This window comes from Oryzias melastigma, linkage group LG13, assembly GCF_002922805.2.
Source record: "Oryzias melastigma strain HK-1 linkage group LG13, ASM292280v2, whole genome shotgun sequence".
Taxonomy (NCBI): Eukaryota; Metazoa; Chordata; class Actinopteri; order Beloniformes; family Adrianichthyidae; genus Oryzias; species Oryzias melastigma.
Genome location: NC_050524.1, coordinates 1,354,152 through 1,374,936, shown reverse-complemented (window position 1 = coordinate 1,374,936; position 20,785 = coordinate 1,354,152). Strand labels below are relative to the sequence as shown.

Sequence of the window (20,785 nt, the reverse complement as noted above, 5' to 3'; positions counted from 1 at the left end):
AAATATTGCATAAAAATAATCATGATAATAAAAATGAAAATAATCTTCATTGATTTGAAGTGAAATTTGATGATTTTGTAGATTATATTTTAATAAACTTCAAATCCAGTTTTTTAATGTTTAACCCATGGGGTTAAAATCCGCCCCCTTTTAAATATATTTTTTCCTAATTTAAAAAAATAACTGTTATTTATTTAATGTTTAAACATATTTTTGACGTCACAGATGATCTCTTCCATCCACAGCATCAAAACCATGAAACTTTTGTGTCGTAATCGAAGGTCAGACTCCTATTCGTAGCTGATTGGTCGGAACAAATTAAGCCCCGCCTTTTGTGTTACAATAATCTTTTCCCGTTCTCTGATTAGACGCTACATCTGTCAGTCAGGTCGACCGGGACCAATCAGGCGCGTTTGTCCTTTCGCCTCGCGCTACGCACGCTGGCCGGCAGCGAACGCTCCAATCCAAGATGTCGGCGGCGTCTGTGTTCCCCATGTGTGTCCGGACGGGTCGCGGCCTGCTGAGGCTCCGCAGCGGGACTGCGGGCGCCTCCGCCCCGGCAGTGCTGCACGTCATCCGGAAGCTCTCCTCCGACAAGCCGGCGGGCGGAGCGGGCGGCGCGACCGGCGGCCTCGCTCAGGCGATCCTCCAGGAGAGACTCCAGCAGCAGCAGAGTCAGGTGAGGTGCGCTTGATTCATGACCGCAGCGCGTCTGGAGGAAGCGAGCGCAGACATTTGTGGTAGAGGTACTGAAGCACCGCCCTCGTATGCTGACATTATGAGTGAATGAAACGTGAACTAGAATTGACAGTTAGCTTAAATGTTTCTGTCTTCATTTCTCTGTCAGTGAATAAACCCGAGTCAGTCTCGTGGAGCACTTAGTTTAATTTGTCCCCGCCCGGGTCACTTCGGTCCGCGTGACACATATTCCAAATGGACTCTGCGTGAAAGCTCCGGTCCGTCGGAATGAATGAACTCCAGGTTAACAAGCTAACGCGCACGAGCTCCTGGACTCTCTTTGGTTAGCTTAACCAGTCAGACCCAGTAGAGAGCTCCGGAACCGTCACGTGCCGCTAACGGGTCTGGGTCACGGTGGGGTTGATGTTTTCTCTCGGTTTTATCAGCCAGATAAAAACACGAAGGTTTGTTTGGTTTTGAAGGTCGGTGCAGACCCCCGCCCTCCTCAGCCTCCTGCTGCTGCTCCTGCCTGCATTTCAAACATCCCTGTTACAGCCAGGGCCGGAGTGGGCTTACAGGGGGGGCCGGGGCACGCCTGGAGCCACTGGGACCCCCTAAGAACTGCTAAAAGAAAGGAGGAGGAGGCTAAAGAAGTCAGCACTTAACCTGCCAAACTAGCATAAAAATGTTAAAAGTGTGAAAAAGGAAGTCGGGTTAAATAAAAACGTTTCGGTTACATGCAGCGGGAAACGCTGGGATCCCGGGTTCAGTCAGAATCTGAAAGATGAACAAGTTTACTGCTCACAAGGTCAACAAAACCCTGATCTTTCTTATTTATGTATTTATTCTTTAATAAATACATTTATTTAAAAAAAACATAAAACCCTGATCTTTTTTTATTTATTTATATATTTTAAAATAAAAAAGATAAATAAATAAATAAAAATAAAACTGATCTTTGTGAACTGTGTTGGTCCAGGGCCAGCCTCCTCCCCCTCCTCCTCCTGAGGGAGAGAAGGAGGGAGAGCGAGCGGAGGACAAGAAGCAGAAGGAGAACACCGCCTACGCCAAGAAGATGGTCCTGCGGTTGGCGGGCCTCATGGGTGTGGGCGGGGCTGTCAGCATCGTCTACATCTTCGGTGAGTGCTTCAGACTCGGAGTCTTCTCTGCTTCGTTCTGTCAGCGCCGTGAACTCCTTCAATCTGTCGTACGGGAACAGGAGCCAGAGTATGGAGCTCAGTTAGGGTCAATATTATTTGAAACCCAATTTTTTTTTCTTTGGCCCAAAAAAATTAAATGTCCCAAACTTTTTGCTATTCCAAAATAAAGTAATTATTTTCAGCTTCAAATGTTCTGTTTTTTAGGTTTCAAAACTCAAAATTTTAATGCCAAAACTTTTTTTCAATTTTTTTGGCGCTTTGAACGAGCTAGAACAGAGTTTTGAATGTGCGGTTTGTACGCGATAAAACAGCTTTTTACAGCCGTCTTGACTCAACTTCAGACATGATAGCTCAGACTAAACTGACATTTTCTGACCGTAATTCTCACAGTTCTCAGGGTCAGTGAACGCACCGGGACTGAACGTACCACCCTCATCTGTTTTGATTGGTCCTTCGTGTTAGCCCCGCCCCAACGCACCAGAACGGGTCAAAAGTTTTGAAACTGAAATTTTCAGACTCGAAAATAAAAATAAAAAAACGAGTTAAAGTCTGTGAGGGACAGAATAACTGATCATTTGGAGCAGATTAATATTGATCTTCTGCTCCGTTATACAAATGAAATTGTTATGATCTACTGGGTTCTTTTGTTAATTCTGTCTCTAACGGTTGACTATGATGACCTTTACAGGTCAAACTCATCAACTCAAAAATGTGTTATTATTTGCTCCTCTATTTGATCTTTTTGTAATAATCTGGATTAAATTGGATTATAACAATTATGACGACGTTCACTCTGATGTTTGTCACTGAGCTTTGAGACGACCTTTTGATCTTGATCTTTATGGAATCGTATCGAGTTTCCAAATACATGATCCGCTCTGGACAAGTTCAGATGTTTAATCTCTGATCTGTGATCTGTAGAAGATCTTGTTGAGTAAAAACACACGTTAGACAACAGAATTATTGCTCTAAAATGCAGAATCATGTGAGATTTTAAGTATATAAACAAACCTAATGCTCTACTGTCTCTGGACGTAAACCTTCAAAGTAAAGTGTCGGTGGAGCTTCTCAATTTCAAAGTAAAGCTATGGAGTGTTTTTCATAGATAGAAAATAAAAATAAAAAATTAGATTTAAGATCAATTATATGAAAAAGTTCAAATAAAGGGATTTTGTTTTAAGTCGAAAATGTAAGTAAAATTAACAATAAATATAAAAGCAAAAGAATATTGTAAAATCATGTGATCAGTGATGTGAGGTCATGTGACCGTCTGGTGGAGAAGTCGTTTGTTATTAAATGATCCAAACCAGCACAGATGTTTGTGTTTTTTCCTGTTAAAGTTAACCAGAAAGTTAACAGAATCATTGTTTAGCGATAAATACAATTTATTTATTTCTAAATCTATGTTTTTATCTGTTTTGTTCTCCTGTTCTAAATAAAGATTGAAACAGTGATTAAATACATATTTTTTACATTTCCATTCAGCCAGTAAAAACATAGAAACCACTCAGACCTAATATCTCTAATAGTGATCAATCTTAAATTCAGGAATCGAGTCAGATTTCCGCCTAAGTAGCGATCCAGAGTCCTATTGAAACTCTGAGTTTCTTTGTTCTGCTGTTCTGATCTCTGGATTTTGACGCATTTCTGATCCAATTTGTTCTGATTCAGCTTCACCCGGCTGCAGTAATGATTGTGGCCTCTAGAGGGAGGCAGAGCTCCGCTTTCACCGTCAAGCTTCGGTTCATTTTGCTCCGTTTTTCTAATCAGATTTCAGTGTCAGTTCTGGTTTCTATTCACATTGTTTGTTTTTATTCTAAAGTTGTTTTTTATTTTAATTTCATATTATTGTTCCTGTTTGAACTTTTTTGAACCATTTTTCTAAATGATGCAGAGTTTGTCATAAAGATTTGATCTAAATAAAGTCCACATGTGACCTTTTTGATCTCATGAGTGTGGCTTTGGTTCAGTGGAACGCCTCATGGTGGGTTTGAGTCCCCATCTCCTGACTGATTGTTCTGTCTCTTCTCAGGAGCGAACTCTGTGGACGAACAAGGCCAGCAGGTGAGTTCCTGTCTGTTTCTCTGGTTCTGGGCGGGTCTGACTCTCACAGGGGGGGTGTAAATGAAGCCCCCCCTGTCAGAGTGGGTGTGAGTGGATGCAGGCGGCGTCACGGTGGGAACGACTCACACATGCGTCCTTTTGTCGACGCTCGTGCTGCAGGGACTGTGTCGGGGGGGGGTGTTGAGCGGCACACTTGACGGGGGGGTGAGAGCTGATCCGGGTTCTGTCTTTAGATTTGATCTCAAACCGACTGAACTGATAAATGAAGAAACATCAGGAAGTTTTCAATAAAGTTAGAAAGTAAAAACATTTTTTTAACTCGACTATTTTAAGTGTTTTTAATGATATTTTAGGATTAAGAAATGAAGAATTCTGTTGAAATGATGCCAAATTCATCTTTTATCAGATGACATCTTGGAGGGTTAAAATTTGATTTTAATGTCGTGATGGCGAGCTGAAGGGTGAACCACCAGGTCATGTGACCACAAGAAGCCTCAGAAGATTGTTGTGAATGTCATCTTCTCTTGTGTCTAAAGTTGCTGGGTTGGTTTTTCTGTTTTATGCTGAAGAAATGTTGACGTTCCTGTAAAGATCTCCATGTTAGACGTCCCCAAACGACCCTCACATCTGAAGAACATTTCTTCTGACCGGAAGACTTCAGTCCTAAAACGTCTTCATCTTCTTGTGTTGTTTCACGTAAACAAACAGAGATGTTAGAAGTTTCCTCCAATTAAGGTTTGAAACGCCTAAAAATGTTGGTTTTTCTCCTTAAATGAATCAGAAATGTGAAACTTTTCGGTTGATAAAATCGATTCATCGATTTGAATCAATCTAAGCTTCATGGATTAATAATCGATTCAAAAAAATATTCTGAAAAATAATCCTGAAATCCATCTGAAACCAGGACTCTGGTGATCCCTGAAACCAGAATGAGATTGGTTGAAATCAGAGCGCTGTGTGATGACATCATCATTGGCTGACAGTTTCTTCTGAGGTTTAGTTCAAACCAGCGCGTGGCGTGCGTGGCGACGTGGAGGCGTTTAGACGTTTCCCCCCCTTTGTTTTTCTCTGGAGTCTTTGAAGTTTGATCGATTCTTCAGACTGGTTTCCTGCAGATGTTGGACCACACACACTCACAGCTGCAGCTCGCTCTGTTTAGGATGGAGGTGCTGAAGGAGGCGCCGCGGTCCTGATGGCGTTCGCCGACTCTGATGGGATTAGAAGCTAAAAGGCGTCTAAGTTTAGCTTCTTCTGCTTAGACCTCAGAGGTGAAGGAACGTTTCTGGATAGAACTTGGCCAGGAGTCCAGGTGGTTCCAGATTCTGACTGACTGAAACCACCTGATGCAGCAGAAAGGGGCGGGGCCAGGAATCCCAGCTGAGCTGGAGACTGAGGAGAAATGGAGAATGGCGAGCTGGAAGATCCTGGAGGGAACATCAAAATTCTTCTGGAAGATTCAGGAAAATTCCTAAAAGTATTTGAACACACTTGAGAGATTATTTTTATGTTGCAATATTTTTTTGCTATTTTTTTTTGTAAAAAAATACATATTTTTTNTTAAAAAAAAAAAAATTACTTTTATTTTTTAGTAAAAAAAAAAAAAATGTTGGTAGAATTGTTTGAGTCCAGAGGTTTTAACGTTCTGAGGTGGCTCTAAACGCTGAAGAACTGGGTTTCTCCTTCACCTGGTTATTTTTTTTGGTGGATGATGAACCTGATGCTGCCCCCTGCTGTACAGGAGGAGCATCTGCACCTGAATCCTCCTTGATGTGAGGTTAAACGGCGAGACGAACCCTGTGACCCCCACTGATCTGAAGCTGCATCACTGGGGGGCGCTGTGGTCACACAGGAAGGTGGGGGAGACCGCGGGGGTCTCTGTTCTCAGATGAAGGTGGAACGTCCGAGTTTATGGCAGAAAGGTGACAGTTTGTCCCTCTGAGAGCGGCTCAACGACTTCATGACACGTCGTTCCTCCTCTGTCCTGGGGGGGCAACGACCTCTTTCACACCCCCAGCAGCAATCCCCCACAGGTTTGAGTCCAGACGACGTCTCGCCAGCAGAGTCACGCGCACGTAAATCCAGATCTTCAGAGTCTAGAAAAGACTGTCAGGAGATAAAACCACAGAATGAAGGAAACGTTTCAGGAAGTTTCTAACATTTAATAGTTTCACATCGATTCAGTTTAAACTGAAAACTCTTTAGAATTATTTTACTGAACTCCATCTCATCACCACTAGGGGGCGGGCCTTTCCTCTGCCTCCATCATCACCTTTACTCTCTCCTTCCTGTCTGTGGCGTGTTTGTTCTGGTTCTGGTCCGGTCAGACCTTCTCAGGTTGCTGCAGTTCTGGTTCCTCCCTGGAACCCTCAGAACTTTGGTTGATGTCTGCAGATGTTTGTGTGATGGACTCTGATCTCTGCTCTCTCTGTCCTGCAGATTCCAGACGAGTTCGATGCAGGTGAGTCGTGTTCTTCTGAGATCTCATGATTGTTGGAGGAACCGGTAAAACCTTCTGCAGATCATTTCTGACATAAACGGAGAATCAACATTTAAGGAATCTTGATTCAGAAATGATCATTTTTAGTTTGGTGACTCAAAGGATGAGGAATTGAACCCCTGACCTTCAGATTAACAGAATCTTTATTGACGAGAGAAACGTCTGATTTACAAAAGTAGGAAATTAACATGAAATTAGTGTTGACCTTTAAAACAGGAAGTGCGTTTGTGGGCTGTGATTGGTCGATTCTTCAGGGACGCGTTTGGATCATGACAGGCTTTCATAATGTTGGACTTTTGCTGAAGCTTCCATCCGTCCATCTATCCATGCGTCTATCTATGTGTCCATCCATCCGTCCTTCCTTCCCTCCATCCCTCCATCATCATTTGGAGACGCTTTGACAGAGTTCCTCCTCAGAAATGAGACGTTCGCTCTTCAGGAACTCTGTAGTTTCTGCTTCATGGTTTCCATGTAGAAGGTTTAGCTCCTGAGAGGCTCCATGGTCTCTCCTGAAGAAGACTGATCAATGGAATTGATGATTGTATTGATCACAGCAAAGAGGATCTCATAGTTTATGCTGAGGAATCCCAGTAAATCTGCCTCAGAGAGCACAGAGCTCCTCCAGGAGAACATCTGTGCGCCTCCTTTCCCTCCCCGGGGAGAAGCCGGACGGCAGAGACGATGCTGATCTGTGGCAGAGGGAGGGGGGTCAGTCCTGCAGGACGGACTGGACCTCTGGGAGTTTGCAGGACGGACAGAAGGAGGAGATTGCTCCTCCGGGATGAAGGTCAGTGATCAGTGATCGTTCAGAGGAAGAACTCGATGATGGATGCGATTAAAACGCGTCTCTGAGCAGAACCTTCCGGTTCCGGTTTCATTAAGAGCCGGTCCTCATTTAAACCTCAGGAACTGAAACACTTGTGGAAGAATCAAAAGGAGGACACACGTTGATGATTCTGCTCTGGTGTGGTAGTTTGATCTCTTTCTAGTCGTTTCTGTGCATCAAAGAAAGATTGATCTTCATGACGGCTGATGAGTTTGTGTCTTTAAATCTTCAGTTGTAAACGACGAACTCTGAAGGTTTTTCTCTGATCTGGAAATGCTCCAGGAATGAGAGTTTCACTTTTGACCAAATGAGAACGCTCTGAGAGGATCAGAAAGGCGGAGCCTCGTAGAGTTGAGTGTAGTGCTGCCTCAAACGATTATAGTCGACTGATCAGGTCATGTATAAAGTGGATGTAAAACAGACATCGTTAGCTTTAAACTAACTAAAAACTAGATGATGATAGTGTGAATGCCATAGGCTGAAATTTGCTGCTGAAAACGCTGAAGCTGATAGCCAGATAAAATATTGGTTAAATGCCAAATTAGCCTAAAAAACTAAAAAAAATCCTAAAATAGCCAAAACAGCTATCAGGCAGCTGAAATATTAGCTAAACTCCAGAATAGCCTAAAAAATCTTAATAAATGCCAAAATAGTCCAAAAAGCTGCAGAATACCATTATAACCTTAAACTTTACTTCACTCTGACTACATATAATATAAAGTAACGACTAATCGACTATTAAATTAGTCAACTATAGTTAATTGGTCGTTAATTAGTCGACTAACTGTGTGTATTGTAGCTCCAGAATGCACCTGGATCAGGTTTCGTTACACATTCATTCTTGGCGGTTTTCAGGTTAAATCTGGACGTAAATATCATCTGTGTTTGTTTACTTCAAAACGTTTAAGTGACAAACCTGCAGAACACTGTTTTCAGGAGGAAATAGTTCACATTCTTCATTTGAGAATCAATCAGCTGAAATTGTTCAACCGTTTATCATATCTGCAGAAATCCTCTGCTGTCTGTGTTTGGCTGAAACCGGTTTAAGCGGAATCGCAGCCGGTTTGCCATAAACGGTTTTATGAGGTTCTGGATGAAAACTTTAGGATTTTACAAACAACGTTTTGACAGAAGATCTTCTGAATTTTTAATCTGTGAGCGCTGTCAGATATTCGTCAGGAGAGGCTCGGTTAAGTGTGCACAGATTAGTTTGTGGCCCCGCCCCCTGGCGTCACAAACAGGAAGTGTCTCCAATAGTACGAAATCCCGTAGAATTCTATAGAGAATCAAACAGCTGTCATTCTATTGGTCAGAATAAACATTCTTGCTCTGATACATTTTTTCTGTTACATCTTCATTAAATAAAATCTGTGTTTTAAGTTATTTACGTTATAAACTGACCAATCAGACGCCTCTATAAAAGCAGCTGTAGCCTTCTGGCCCCCACCTCCAATGTTTGAAACTTTCAAGTGGTAGGGGTGTGGCCTTCCAACAAGCTCACTCCTGATTGGTTAGTGGTTGCCATAGAAATGACCACTCAGGCCACTCACTGCTCACTGATGTCGACTGGTTCCAACATGGCGGCGTGAAAAAATGGCGACTAAATTGACTTGTTTGGTTGGAGCTGGAAGTAAATGACTTTCTATGGATGACGTCACTCTGTCCAGTTCTCTGATACAGTCAATGATTGATTCTGTCGCCTTTGTCTAAAAAACCAAAACAGCTTCAGAATTGAATAAAACTTTATTGATCCCATGAAGAGGAAATTGTCACCTGTGAAAACCCAGAGACGAAGGATCATCAACCACTGAGAGAAATTTAGAAGCTAGGATTTACAACTCTCAAGTTTCTTATCTGAAGAAAATAAAGACATTTAACATTCAACAATAAGGTAATTATGAAAAAAGTTGATTAACAGGAAAAGCCACCAGATTAAAATAAGTAAACCAAAAGTTCAATAAGATTTAAAAAAAAAAAAACTGGATTGTCATAAACACACTGAAATGGTTGATAAAATGGATAAATAATCTTAGTTTTGAATTATTAATTATGAAGCAAAAGAAAATACATTTAAATAAAGCTTAAAGTTAAATCCTAATGTTGGTAAAGTGGATACTTGTTTCCCAATTTCTTTTGCTTTTATTGTTTATGATCAAAAAACATTTTTAAATCTGAAAACATTTCAAAGCTTTTTTTGTCAAATATTCTGTTATTTTCTTGAAATTCTGATGTTTTCAAAAAGTTAAAGGAAAAAAATAACTCACTAAAAAGCTTAATATATGGAAAACCACAGAGAGGAGCAAAAAGCAAAGAGCGTCCTGAAGGAGCTGAAGCTCCAGGAACCAGAGAACATCTCAGTGTTTCCCAGCATTCACTGCTGTAAACGTTTGTGTTGATGTTGTAAACACGACAACCCTCTGTGCGCTCAGCGTGGAGGGCGGGCGGGGGCATCTGCAGGGCAGTGCTGGTGAACAGCTGCAGGGGCAGGGCGAGGGCGTCTGGCAGCGCCGCCGACTCATTCATCACTCCAGCAAACAAACATGGCTGCCAAACGTCAACAAGAACACAGGAGGAGGAGGTCCTAGAGAAAGGGTTTCCATCACTTCCTGCTTTTCCCGTCTAAAGTTACTTTTGAAATTGTTATGGGATGGCCACGCGACCTTTGGCAGCCATTTGGTTTAAAAATCTGAGATTTTACGATTTTCATGTTTTTCAACAATCTGGGAAAACGACAGTTTGTTGTCCGATTGTCAATAAACTTAAAAATCTGCTGACTTAGCAAAACAATTATTTTTGCGAAAAAACCCACAAACGGAAACGACGTAGCTGTGTTGAGTACATCCAAAGGAAGTTTGGACATTATGGGATGGCCGACTGACCTATGGTTCAGTGGCATATTTTTTCTCTAAGTTTTGATTTGCCGTCAAACGCACAAGCTGCTAGCATAGGTCTACAACGACCCCTAAGGTTTCGTTGAACTTTGACCTTGGGAAGAGGCCGCCATCTTAAATGTTCATAAAAAACACGTATACTACTAACTAAAATAAAAATCAACCTGGTTTTTTTTCCTCCATCATTTTCATATTTCTTGTGCATAATTGGGAAACAATTGGAATTAGAATTTTTATATCTCGAACGGCCTCCGTGTAGCGAGCTCGTAAAACTGGCGCACTCTTAATAAACACACATTTTTTTAATAGATTACTGTGAAAATGTAACATTTCGATCCCAGGCTGAAACTGTAACAATTATTATAACATAGGATATGAACATGTTAGAAATGTGGGCGTGGTCATCTAATACCTCTGTTGCTCTGGAATTCCAAAAATATACTTTTATCGATTCTTATGAAACTAACGTCAATCTGTTTGATGACCTTCGGCGAACAAAGCATGAAATGGTTGCTATGGAGATCAAACCAACAGAAAAGCCGCCATTTTGAAAAGTGTTTTCTTCAATTTGTCGCATACATCCCGGGCCAGCTGTACAGAAGGAGAATGGGGGGTTTCGGGGGGCGTCGTGGCTGCTTCCCAAGTGAGATTGGGTAAAAGGTGGGCGTCAATGACGCATAGAGGCGATGGTGCACGTGGGTGGGCAGTGAGGGGGTGCAGCGACTGCAGGCCACCCAACGCCCCTCGCAGCTTTAATTATTTCTCTATGAGGAAAACTCCTTTGTTTCTTCAAAGTTCCTTGTTTTCAGGCTGTTTGATTCTCAGATCTTCTCTTTGCGCTTTTCACCAATTTAATTATTAATTTAAAATTAATTTGTTTGAAACTTTTATACTTGTTCCAAATGTTTTATTTGAACAGAGTAACGTATTTGTAAAAAGTAATTGTTTGTTTTCTGTTGCGTTTGGATCAGTTTCATTCCTTTGAAAAACCTCTTTTTTTTTAGAATTAAATTTTCAGAAGTATTTCTGCCTTCATGGACCGTCCACGCTTCCGTCACCAGATCTCCTGGCTAACTCCACATTTCTGTGCAGCTTCTCTGCGTGTCATCACAGCAGCAGATGGTTTCCTCCTGCCTGAGCTCGCTGCAGGGAATCCTGGGAGTCCCCCGGGATCTGACGTGTTCCCGCTGTCGGCATAGAGACGCAGGGATGGATGTTTGTGGGGTTCTGCCCCCCAGAGGGCATTAATGATCCCGTGGCCTCCCGGGAACCCCGTCTTTATTATGATTAGTCATTAGCAGGTTGACAGCTTGAGCTGCTATCAGCAGGACTCATTGATCAGCTGGAAGGCTGTGGGTCAGGGAGCCAATCAGAATGAAGGCCTTTGTTTGGAGACTTCTCTTTAACCAAACACAGTCCTGCTGAAAGTGTTTACTTCTGCTTTGCAGAGGAAATTAGTCCAATCAGTTTCATCAGCTGCTCAGATGTTAGGAGCTCCTGAGGGAGTCAAAGGAGATCGAGGCTCCTCCTTCACCTGTCTCCTCTTTCTTTCAGACCCTCCGGTTGTTCAACAGTTGAGAAGAACCTTCAAATACTTCAAGGATTACAGACAGGTGATCCTCTACACATCTGAGAATGTTTCCTGGAATCTCCCATCAAGCTGCTGTCATTTGGAAACTTAATATTTCACTTTTGGAAGTTGGTTTCTTTTTTCTCATCAGTCTGCAGACTATGTTTAAACAGAGTTCACATATTTATGGTTTTAGCTGACTCCAGTAAAGTTCTGAAACTTCACTGGAGCTTGAGGGCACCGTGTGACGGTTTGCTGTTCTCCAGATGATCATCGAACCGACGAGCCCCAAGCTGCTGCCCGACCCGCTGAAGGAGCCGTACTACCAGCCGCCCTACACCCTAGTGCTGGAGCTCACCGACGTCCTGCTGCACCCGGAGTGGTCGGTGCGTCCAGATCCATCAGTTTACCTCATCAAATCACAACCGGAGCTGCTTTGGTTCACTTTCACATTGACGTCATCAACATAGAAACAAACGTTATGATGATGAGAAACCAAGAGCAACACCACTGATCCAGATGAAACTCCTGCTAACTGTTAGCGGCTACGCCGCCCCTCCTCCTGCCTCCACCCCACCCTACTTACTAGGGTGTAGGGGGGATGGATTTGGTGATATATTGCGATATTTTATTTGGCGATATGTGTATCAATTTAAAATATTGATAAGACAATATTTATTAAGTATTTATGATCATACTTCAGAATCTTGCTTTTATTTTCCATCTAAACCTCCGACCACTAGGTGGCAGCACACTGAGCCTGTTTGAGCAGCTCTACGCGCAAATAAGATAGCAACAAGATCTCGCGAGAACCACAAGATTAAGAGAGAATTATTATTCAGGTCGATTTTTTTCTCAGTCATACTCTTAAAAAATAGAAGGTAAAAATTGTTCTGGTACAGTCGAGCGATACATCGAGATATATGTTGCATTGTGAGACGTGTATCATGATACTTATCGTACTCAAGATATGTATCACAACACTTATCACATCATGAAACATGTATTGTGATATGTATCGTATTGTGGGACATGTATTAGTAGATGTATCATATCTGCAGACTCTTCCCAGTACACACCCTTACTACGTACACATACCCTCTGCTCTGTTCACGGTCTGTCAGCTTCAGGCGTCCGTTTCCATGAAAACTCGTGTTTGTTCTTGAAGGAACATTAACGCAGTTCACTGCAATTCAAACGCGAAAGTTCCAATTAAAAGATGTAAACAAAACAGAAAATACATTTACAACACTTTTTTTGTTTATTTTCGTCCCCCAGGACCAGGCTTTTCACATTTCTTCTGACACCTTAGAGACAAAAATGTCACCTATACCAACACAAGAACTCACCAAAACTAGGACCCAGTGAAACCGTGAAGGACTGGTCAAAAACTAGCTGTTCCTCACCAGTCGGCTGCTGGAGAACTGGAGCTTCTTAGCTCCTCATAAAAGTCTGAAGCAAAGCCATAAAGAAAATCATAAATAGTTTTACCAGCAGAACGCTGAGCTTTACAAGGAAACATCAGAGCAGCTGGTGATGGAGGAGGACTAGACCCAGAAGTCCAAGAGCTTCTGTTTCTAATCGCTCTTTGCTTTTCTCCAAAACTTGTTTTTTCTTTTTTTCTTTAGTGGCAGCTTAATGCTTTTGCGTTTTAGGAATTTTGATTGGTTTCAACCATCAGCTGTAAATGCAGCCTCTCATTCAAGTTCCTGCAGGAGCTTGGAGCAGCTCCTGGTCTCCAGTCTCCGACCTTCAGTTCAGTCTGTGATCTCCATGATCTCAACGCCGGTTTCTATGGCTGAGCAGGATGCTTCTTCTTCATGAGAGAACCTGTTCTAATCTGGTGTTTCTGTTTGTGAGTCCAGTTGGCGACAGGTTGGCGCTTCAAGAAACGCCCGGGCATCGACTACCTGTTCCAGCAGCTGATGCAGTACTACGAGATCGTCGTCTTCACCGCAGAAACCGGCATGGTGAGCGTTTCCTCCACGACCAACCAAGAGCGTTTGCTAGTGCAGAGACTGATGTTGTTCCTGATCTTCAGACGGCGTATCCTCTGATCGACAGCATCGACCCGCAGGGGTTCGTCACGTACCGCCTCTTCAGAGACGCCACACGCTACATGGAGGGCCATCACGTGAAGGTGGGTTCTTCTGAACATTTCGGTTGATAGACCTTCACAGTGATCCCCTTCAAACCCACAAACTGTTTCTGAAAAGTCCTTGAGCTGAAGGTATTTCATGATCTGAGCCACACCAAAGGTTGTTTCGGGTTCCTTCTTCTGCTTAGGCTTCTTGTTGGAAAGTCCTGAAGGAATCGAGTTACTTTGACTTTTGCTAGTTTGGCTTTTCTGTTTCTTCAAGGATACACCTCATTGGAGAGAACTATTTCCTTTAATTGGACATTTTTTTCTGCTCTAATTGATTTTGTCTTGTTCCTTTAATGCTGGAGTTGACATTCTTTCAATGACCGTAACTGTTTGACCAAGAACACGATTCCAGCGGATCCTGAAGCTGAGAAAACATTCAACACTTGACAGTACTGACGTGTTCATGCTGTCAATGTAAACCGGCTGATACTGACGAGAAGACATTTCTCTGCTTCAGAAGTAGTTGAAATTCCTCTAAGTACGTAAACAATCAGAGTTACAGTAGTTCCAAAAGTGTAGAGTACAACAACAGCTGCTGTGTCTGTTATTAACATAACCTATACTCAGAAAGAGCACGTGGTGTCCTCTTTGTGCATCTAAGACCTTTGAATCCGTCGATCACCAGTGACAACACTGGAGGGTTTACAGACCATTTTCAGAGAGAACCCAATTTCTTCTGTTGTTAAAGGGGAGAAATCCAACTTCTTTACCATCAGCAGTGGAGTTCTGCAAGGGTCCGATTTGGCCCCTGTCCTTTTCATTATTTTAATAAACGACTTAAGTTGTTACAAAAGTCAAACATGGTCTGCCCAACTTTTTTTTTCTTTTTGATCAATTTCTTGTAATAATTGTGGTATTCTGTGGAAAATCTGTGAGGTATGAAGCAAAAAGAGTTTGTACCTCATTTACTGTTCGTTATGTTTCACATTGTGCAGAGATTTGGGGAAATGCAGGAAAATGATCATGGAATCTTTGGGTAAATTACCAAAAATATTCTTTATTTTGTTTGACCAAAAGTTTAAAATTAAAGGGAATTGTTTATGTTAAGGTATTAGAAATTGTTCATAGAGTAAAATGTAATTTACTTCCAAGAAATATACTGAAACTATTTACTTTGTTAGGCAGTATAATTTAAGAGGTCTTTATTATTTTGAACAGGTGAAAGTTCAAAGTAATGTTAAGATAAGATGAGTTTCAGTTATCGGAGTGAAATTATGGAATGAATTGAGATATTAATTAAAATGAAGTACTTTGTAACTAATCACTGTAACTAAGTACTTCACTCTCATGGTGCATGAGACGGAATTCAGACACTTGAGGATCGTGGATCCACTAATGCATCCAAAAATAGTCTTTTCTTCTACTGTTTTTGTTGTTAACCACAGCATGAAGAAAATTAAAACAAGTAGTGAGAGAGGGATGCTACGGTATATTCTTTATCTCATTATCAGAAGAAAAAGAGTGTAATTTTCTTGTAATAACGAGATAGTGGACCTAATTATCTCGAGAACGATAAAACAAAAGGGCAGGCTGTTTTCTGCTTCTGTAGGTTGTCAATTGCCAAATGTTGAGTTCCATCTATATGCAGATGACACTATCATCTACATAACTGCTTCCTCCATCACCCATCCTCATGGGATGAGCTCCAGAGTGCAAATTCACGACGTTCTTAAGAATTCATTCACAAAATGTCTGTCATAACGGTATTCAAACGCTGGAGCAGCAGCTGAAAATACCATTTATAAACATCTAGGAGTGATTGAGCTGATGATAAATGGGTTTGGTTTTCATGTTTCATGTTTGTTTGTGGGCAGATTCCTCTTTTTGGGTCTTTCTTGAAAAAGGGATTTTATCTCGAGGCTTTTCCTGGTAAAATAAAAAAATATATATACAAAAATATTCAGTAATAGCGTGTCATTTGACAGAATTCAGTTTAGCACATTTACATAATTTTCATCTTAATCAGTGTTTATCACCTGATTTGACCTTTTTCAGCTTCTTTCTGCTTTTCTTTTTGTTGATAATTTAATATTTTAGCATTACTTTCCACATTTGTTGTGTTTATTTGAATATTTTTGCTATTATTGAAAATCTTCATTGTTTTTAGGACTTTTCTAGTGTTTTTTAAGAAGTTAGCATTTTATTGAACCTGCATTTAATGAACCCTTTCAGTATTTAGTGATGCTTTTATAATTGATAAGTTTTTAGTTTCAGATGTAATATATTATTAAAATAACTCAACATCTTAGCAGGTCATTTATTAAAAACTACGCATCATTTTTGTCTCCAAAAGTCACCCAGCATGTTTGCTTCTTTGAGGGAACTTCCCTTTGGCTCCTCCCCCGAGTCACTTTCTCCGCCCTTCTTCTTCCTCCCTCCCTCCTCCTCCTCCTGAGCGCCTCCAGCTGTCATTTCCTGGGTCTAACCCACTTCCCAGAGCGTCGTCCTCTGCAGCAGAAGCTCCATCTGTGGAGCAGAGTCCCGGAGAAAGTTCTCCACACAGTTGTGGTTTGTGGCTTCTCGCTCGTCTGTGATGAACCTGGTGTTGGGGTGGGGGGGGTCGGATCATTAATCCCAGGAACCCCCCCCCACCAGGCTGAAGTTCACTTCTCCTCATTAACCCGAGCGGACCTTCCCATTGTTCAGTGGCCCGCTTCTGAAGGGGATCAGACGTCTTATTGTTTTTAAGCTGCTGGAAAACCGTCAGCTTTGGTTTTTCTGGAGCTGAACCGGGTTTGGATGACCTCATATTCATGCCATAAAATGAAAGTTGCTCATTCTCGTTACTGCGGTCCTCCTAATCTGGACCGGGCGGGGCAGTTCCTGCTTCTGGTCTCAGAATTCTCAACTTTGTGGGAAATCTTTTGAAGGATTTCATAACAGTTCAAGCTGCTGCGCGAGTCCTTCAGGCAGAAAACACGTTCCGCTTAAATGGATCAACACGTTTACTGTGAGCGATCTACACAACACGACCTGCCAAAGCGTCAGTATTAAGAACATGGTTTGTGTTTTTTGTGGGGTGAACCGTCGTCCCAACAGTTCCTGTGGAGAGAGATGGATCCTCATAGCACCACAGTCTGCGTCTGCCCCGCACAGATGGGACGGGACCAAACTTTGAGTGGCTACAGGCCCATAGAGTTACTCTCTTCCAACCTGCACCATGCATTTCAGCTGCTTCACGTTTCATCTGCTTCAGCTGCTTCATCTTCTTCTCTCTGAGACAGACGTCTGTTTTGACAGAATCCCAACTTTGTCCCTTTGTTCTCAGATTAAAGTCTAAATTACTAACTTGGTCACGAAGATGTTTCCTCTAAACTGAAACAGGATTCTTTAGATCAGGAGTTTCAAACGCAAATCGCGGAAGGTCCAAAATCCAAATCTCCTCAGGTCTCTGACCGAACAGGAGAAACATTTATGGAACACTCTAAAACTACATTTTTAAAACTTTAAAACTGTAACTTTTTAGGATAATTCTGAATAATAAAAAGGCAGGAATATTATTCCAGAATAAATCAACCTAAACCTTAAATAACTTTTAATATTTTACTCTCTGTAAAAATATATTTTGTCAAAATTATACAAGTTAGAAATGAGCTCAAAATAACATCGGGTCATTAATAACAATAGAATCACCCGGAGGGCCGGATCCTAAAATGGTGATGACCACAATCTGAAAACGTCTCCTCTGACCTTTGACTCACGCCATGGCGTGATCAGCTCATGAGGTTTGTCTGAACTCCTCTGTACGAGCTGACTTCATTCACAGAAGATCTGAGGAGGAGGCGGAGCACCGACTCCAGGAGGCGGAGCTCCTCAGGCGCAGAAACAAACAGACAAACGAACAAACGTCTGAAGGCAGACAGATGTCTTCATTCACTGCTGAGAAAAGGGGGGCGTGTCCTCCTGCCCACACAGCAGTTTTCTGAGGAGGGGGCGGGGCTAGTGATGTATACAGAGAGCAGCATCTCCATCTGTCCACAGACGTGCACACACACGTGCACAGACAGCTCAGAGAAAGTGTTTCTGTGATTGTTGGGGAGGACGATGCTTTTATTTTTCGACTTCCTGTTTGTTTGTTTGCGTTTCCTGGACTTGAGCGGGTTTTTTCTGCCTCTCAGGACGTGTCGTGTTTGAACCGGGACACCAGCAAAGTGATCGTGGTGGACTGTAAGCGCGAGGCGTTCAGCCTGCAGCCCTTCAACGGCCTGGCCCTGAAGAAATGGGACGGAAACTCCGACGACCGGACGCTCTACGACCTCGCACACTTCCTCAAAGGTGAGACGTTCGGGGCCCATCCTGTTCCAAACCCCTCTGGGATGGGACGCCTCTCGGCTGGAAAAATATCTGAAAAACAAATGTTTCGTTTTTTACTCATTTATGAATAAAAATAATACATTTGAATAATCTTGGAACAGAATTAAGAATCGATTTCTCAAAAAAAGTTTTAGTGTTTTTCTGCATTTTCCTAAAATGTTTCAATGACCTGAACGTTTTGAAAAATGTGTTATCTACCGTAGTTTTATAGGGTAATTTAGGATTTAGCTTCTATTTTAGCAACATGCTAACTAATTTAGTTTACTGAGGAATTTGAGGCTAGTTTGGAGTTAGCTTGTATTTAAGCAATGTGCTAGCTTTTTTGGCTAATTTGGTATCTACTGTTTTAAAATGCTAATTTAGAGTTCAGGTCAATTTTAGCAACATGCTAACATTTTGGGCTAATTTGTTATCGGCTGTTTTTCTTATAGGCTAATTTGGAGTTTAGCTTCTGTTTTAGCATCAGGCTAACTAATTTAGTTCACAGAGGATTTTTTGGCTATTTTGGATTTTAGGTAATATCTAAGCAACATGCTAATGTTTTTTGGCTAATTTGTCATCTACTGATGTTTTTATAGTTAAGAGTTTAGCTTCTATTTTCGCAACAGGCTAACATTTTTGACTAATTTATCTTGGAGTTTTGCTAGTATAAAGCAAAATTTTCAGAGATTTAGGTCAACGCCAGCGCTCTTTCATAGTTTTCCAAAAAGTTTTTGCATTTTCAGCAAATGCGTCACCATTTTCAGTAACAAGCTTCAGTATCTTCAGCGACTTCTGTCAGCGAAAGCATTCACGCATTATCGCCGGTAATGCAGCTTTTCTGGTTGTTACCTTGACTTCGTCTCTCCTCTTCGTCAGCCATCGCCATCAACAGAGTGGACGACGTCCGCTCGGTTCTGGAGAACTACGCTCTGGAGGACGACCCCATCGAGGCGTTCAAGCGACGACAGGCTCAGCTGGCGCAGGTGGGTGAACAAACCCAACATCCCCTCACCAGCTGTGGTTTTTATTGCTGTGTTCTGACGCTGCCGCCCCCTGCTGGCAGGAGGAGGAGCAGCGTCTGGCCGAGCTCTCGCAGCAGAAGAAACAGGGACTGTCGCTCGGCTCCATCACCTCCCGGTTCTGGCGCTCCAAACAGCAGTGAGCCCCGCCTCCACCACCCTCACACTTCCACCAATCACAGTCTGCGCTGAGGAGTGGGCGGGGACTCGTGTACCGTGTCATCACGAATGAGCAGTCAGTGGGTGGGGCTCCTGCTGCGGACCACGCTAACCAGCAGAAAACTTCCTGGTTGTGCAGAGCCCAGGCTTCAGCGGTCCCGCCCTCATTTGTCACATGATGCTGTTTCTAAGCTGCTGATTGGGTGAAAAGGAAAAGGGGAGCGGCAGATGGAACTCTTGGTGGTCGGAGGCTGATCCAGGACCAGCGCCGCCCCCCCACGCCCACAGGGACCTGAGATCAGCAGCGGTTACTCCTAGAATCTGTCTTTTGTCGTGCTCTGTGTCCGTGTGTCAGTCTGTCTGATGGGGGGAGGGGCGCCCTCCAGTCATGTTTATAATAATTAAATAATTAATAAATGGGATTTGTAAGACTTTGTGTCTCGTTAGACTGTAGGCTGCTGTCTGTCTCCATCATCCAAACTTCTAGTCCAATCTATTCACTTTAAGGTCATCTCAATAAAACAGTGGAGCTCCGACACGAAGCCCTGTGGAGCTCCTCGTTTAATCTTCACAAAGTCAGATGCTGTTACTGCTACTTTTCAGTCCAGGTTAGCTCTGAAAGGATTCACAGAGACGCCTCACCATTCAGAGAACCGGGAAGAACCTCATGAGGAGAGCAGCAGCTTGACTTCCACGACGTTTTTAACCAGATGTTTCAAAATCAACCCAAAAATGATCATTTGATGATCTGATTGAGGATCCTGCGGGACTCCTCACAGGAGTAGATATATAATAGTAGAGAACTTCTTCTGAAAAAATAACGTGGTTCTAAGGATGAGCCTTGGAGAACACCTCTGGAGAAGAGCTCAGAGCTACTCTTTGACTGACAGCTGGAACTCCAGAGTTTTGTCTCAAACATGAAGAGGCGGAGCCTTCCTGTCTTCATCCTTCATCGCTCAGTTATCATCAAGATGAACAGCTCTCAGCCAAACCTGAGGAGGCGGAGCCTTCCCATCTTCATCCTTCATCGCTCAGATCTCCTCATCATCTTCATCAGTCTGAATCAGGAAGTGGAGCGGCTCTCGGCCAAACATCTGCGTTTACAGCTGGAAACCCTGCAGCGCCTCCGACCTGTAAACGTGCCCTCCTCCTCCTCGCCACAGGAGCTCTTAAAACCCCGGGGGGGGGGTCCGTCCCGCCTCTACGGGCTGAGGGCGCCCGGCCTTCAGAGCGACTTCCCATCGCTCGTGGACACCTGCCAAAGTTTCCACAGACTTTAAACTTCTGAAAAATGCAGTAAAATCAGGGAAGAGGCCCCGCCCCCCAGTAAAAAGGGGTTTGAAATGGGGGGGCAGCGGTACAGAAGACCTCAGAGGATGAAAACATCCAGTACTGCCAGAAACAGAACGCGGCCGATCATTAAAAAGCTTCATAAAGTGAAGTTTGGAGGGAAAACAAAGCGGACCTCGGCCTCTTTAA

At 42.7% G+C, this 20,785-nt stretch overlaps 1 protein-coding gene across 3 annotated transcripts; it reads left to right on the top strand.

Annotated features, from left to right (window-relative positions):
• Positions 1-375: 375 nt before the first annotated feature.
• Positions 376-19,742, top strand: timm50 (translocase of inner mitochondrial membrane 50 homolog (S. cerevisiae)). Of its 3 annotated transcripts, none has more exons than XM_024277562.2 (11): positions 376-679; positions 1,658-1,817; positions 3,871-3,902; positions 6,339-6,360; positions 11,671-11,729; positions 11,953-12,072; positions 13,552-13,656; positions 13,728-13,826; positions 17,951-18,107; positions 19,005-19,111; positions 19,192-19,742. In XM_024277562.2, the coding sequence occupies exons 1-11, from the start codon at positions 470-472 to the stop codon at positions 19,288-19,290; spliced, it is 1,170 nt and encodes a 389-aa protein (XP_024133330.1). In that variant the 5' UTR covers positions 376-469; the 3' UTR covers positions 19,291-19,742. The 3 variants fall into 3 exon arrangements, with proteins under 3 accessions (XP_024133330.1, XP_024133332.1, XP_024133331.1); XM_024277564.2 differs by lacking the exon at positions 376-679 and adding an exon at positions 952-981; XM_024277563.2 differs by lacking the exon at positions 376-679 and adding an exon at positions 1,448-1,486.
• Positions 19,743-20,785: the final 1,043 nt, after the last annotated feature.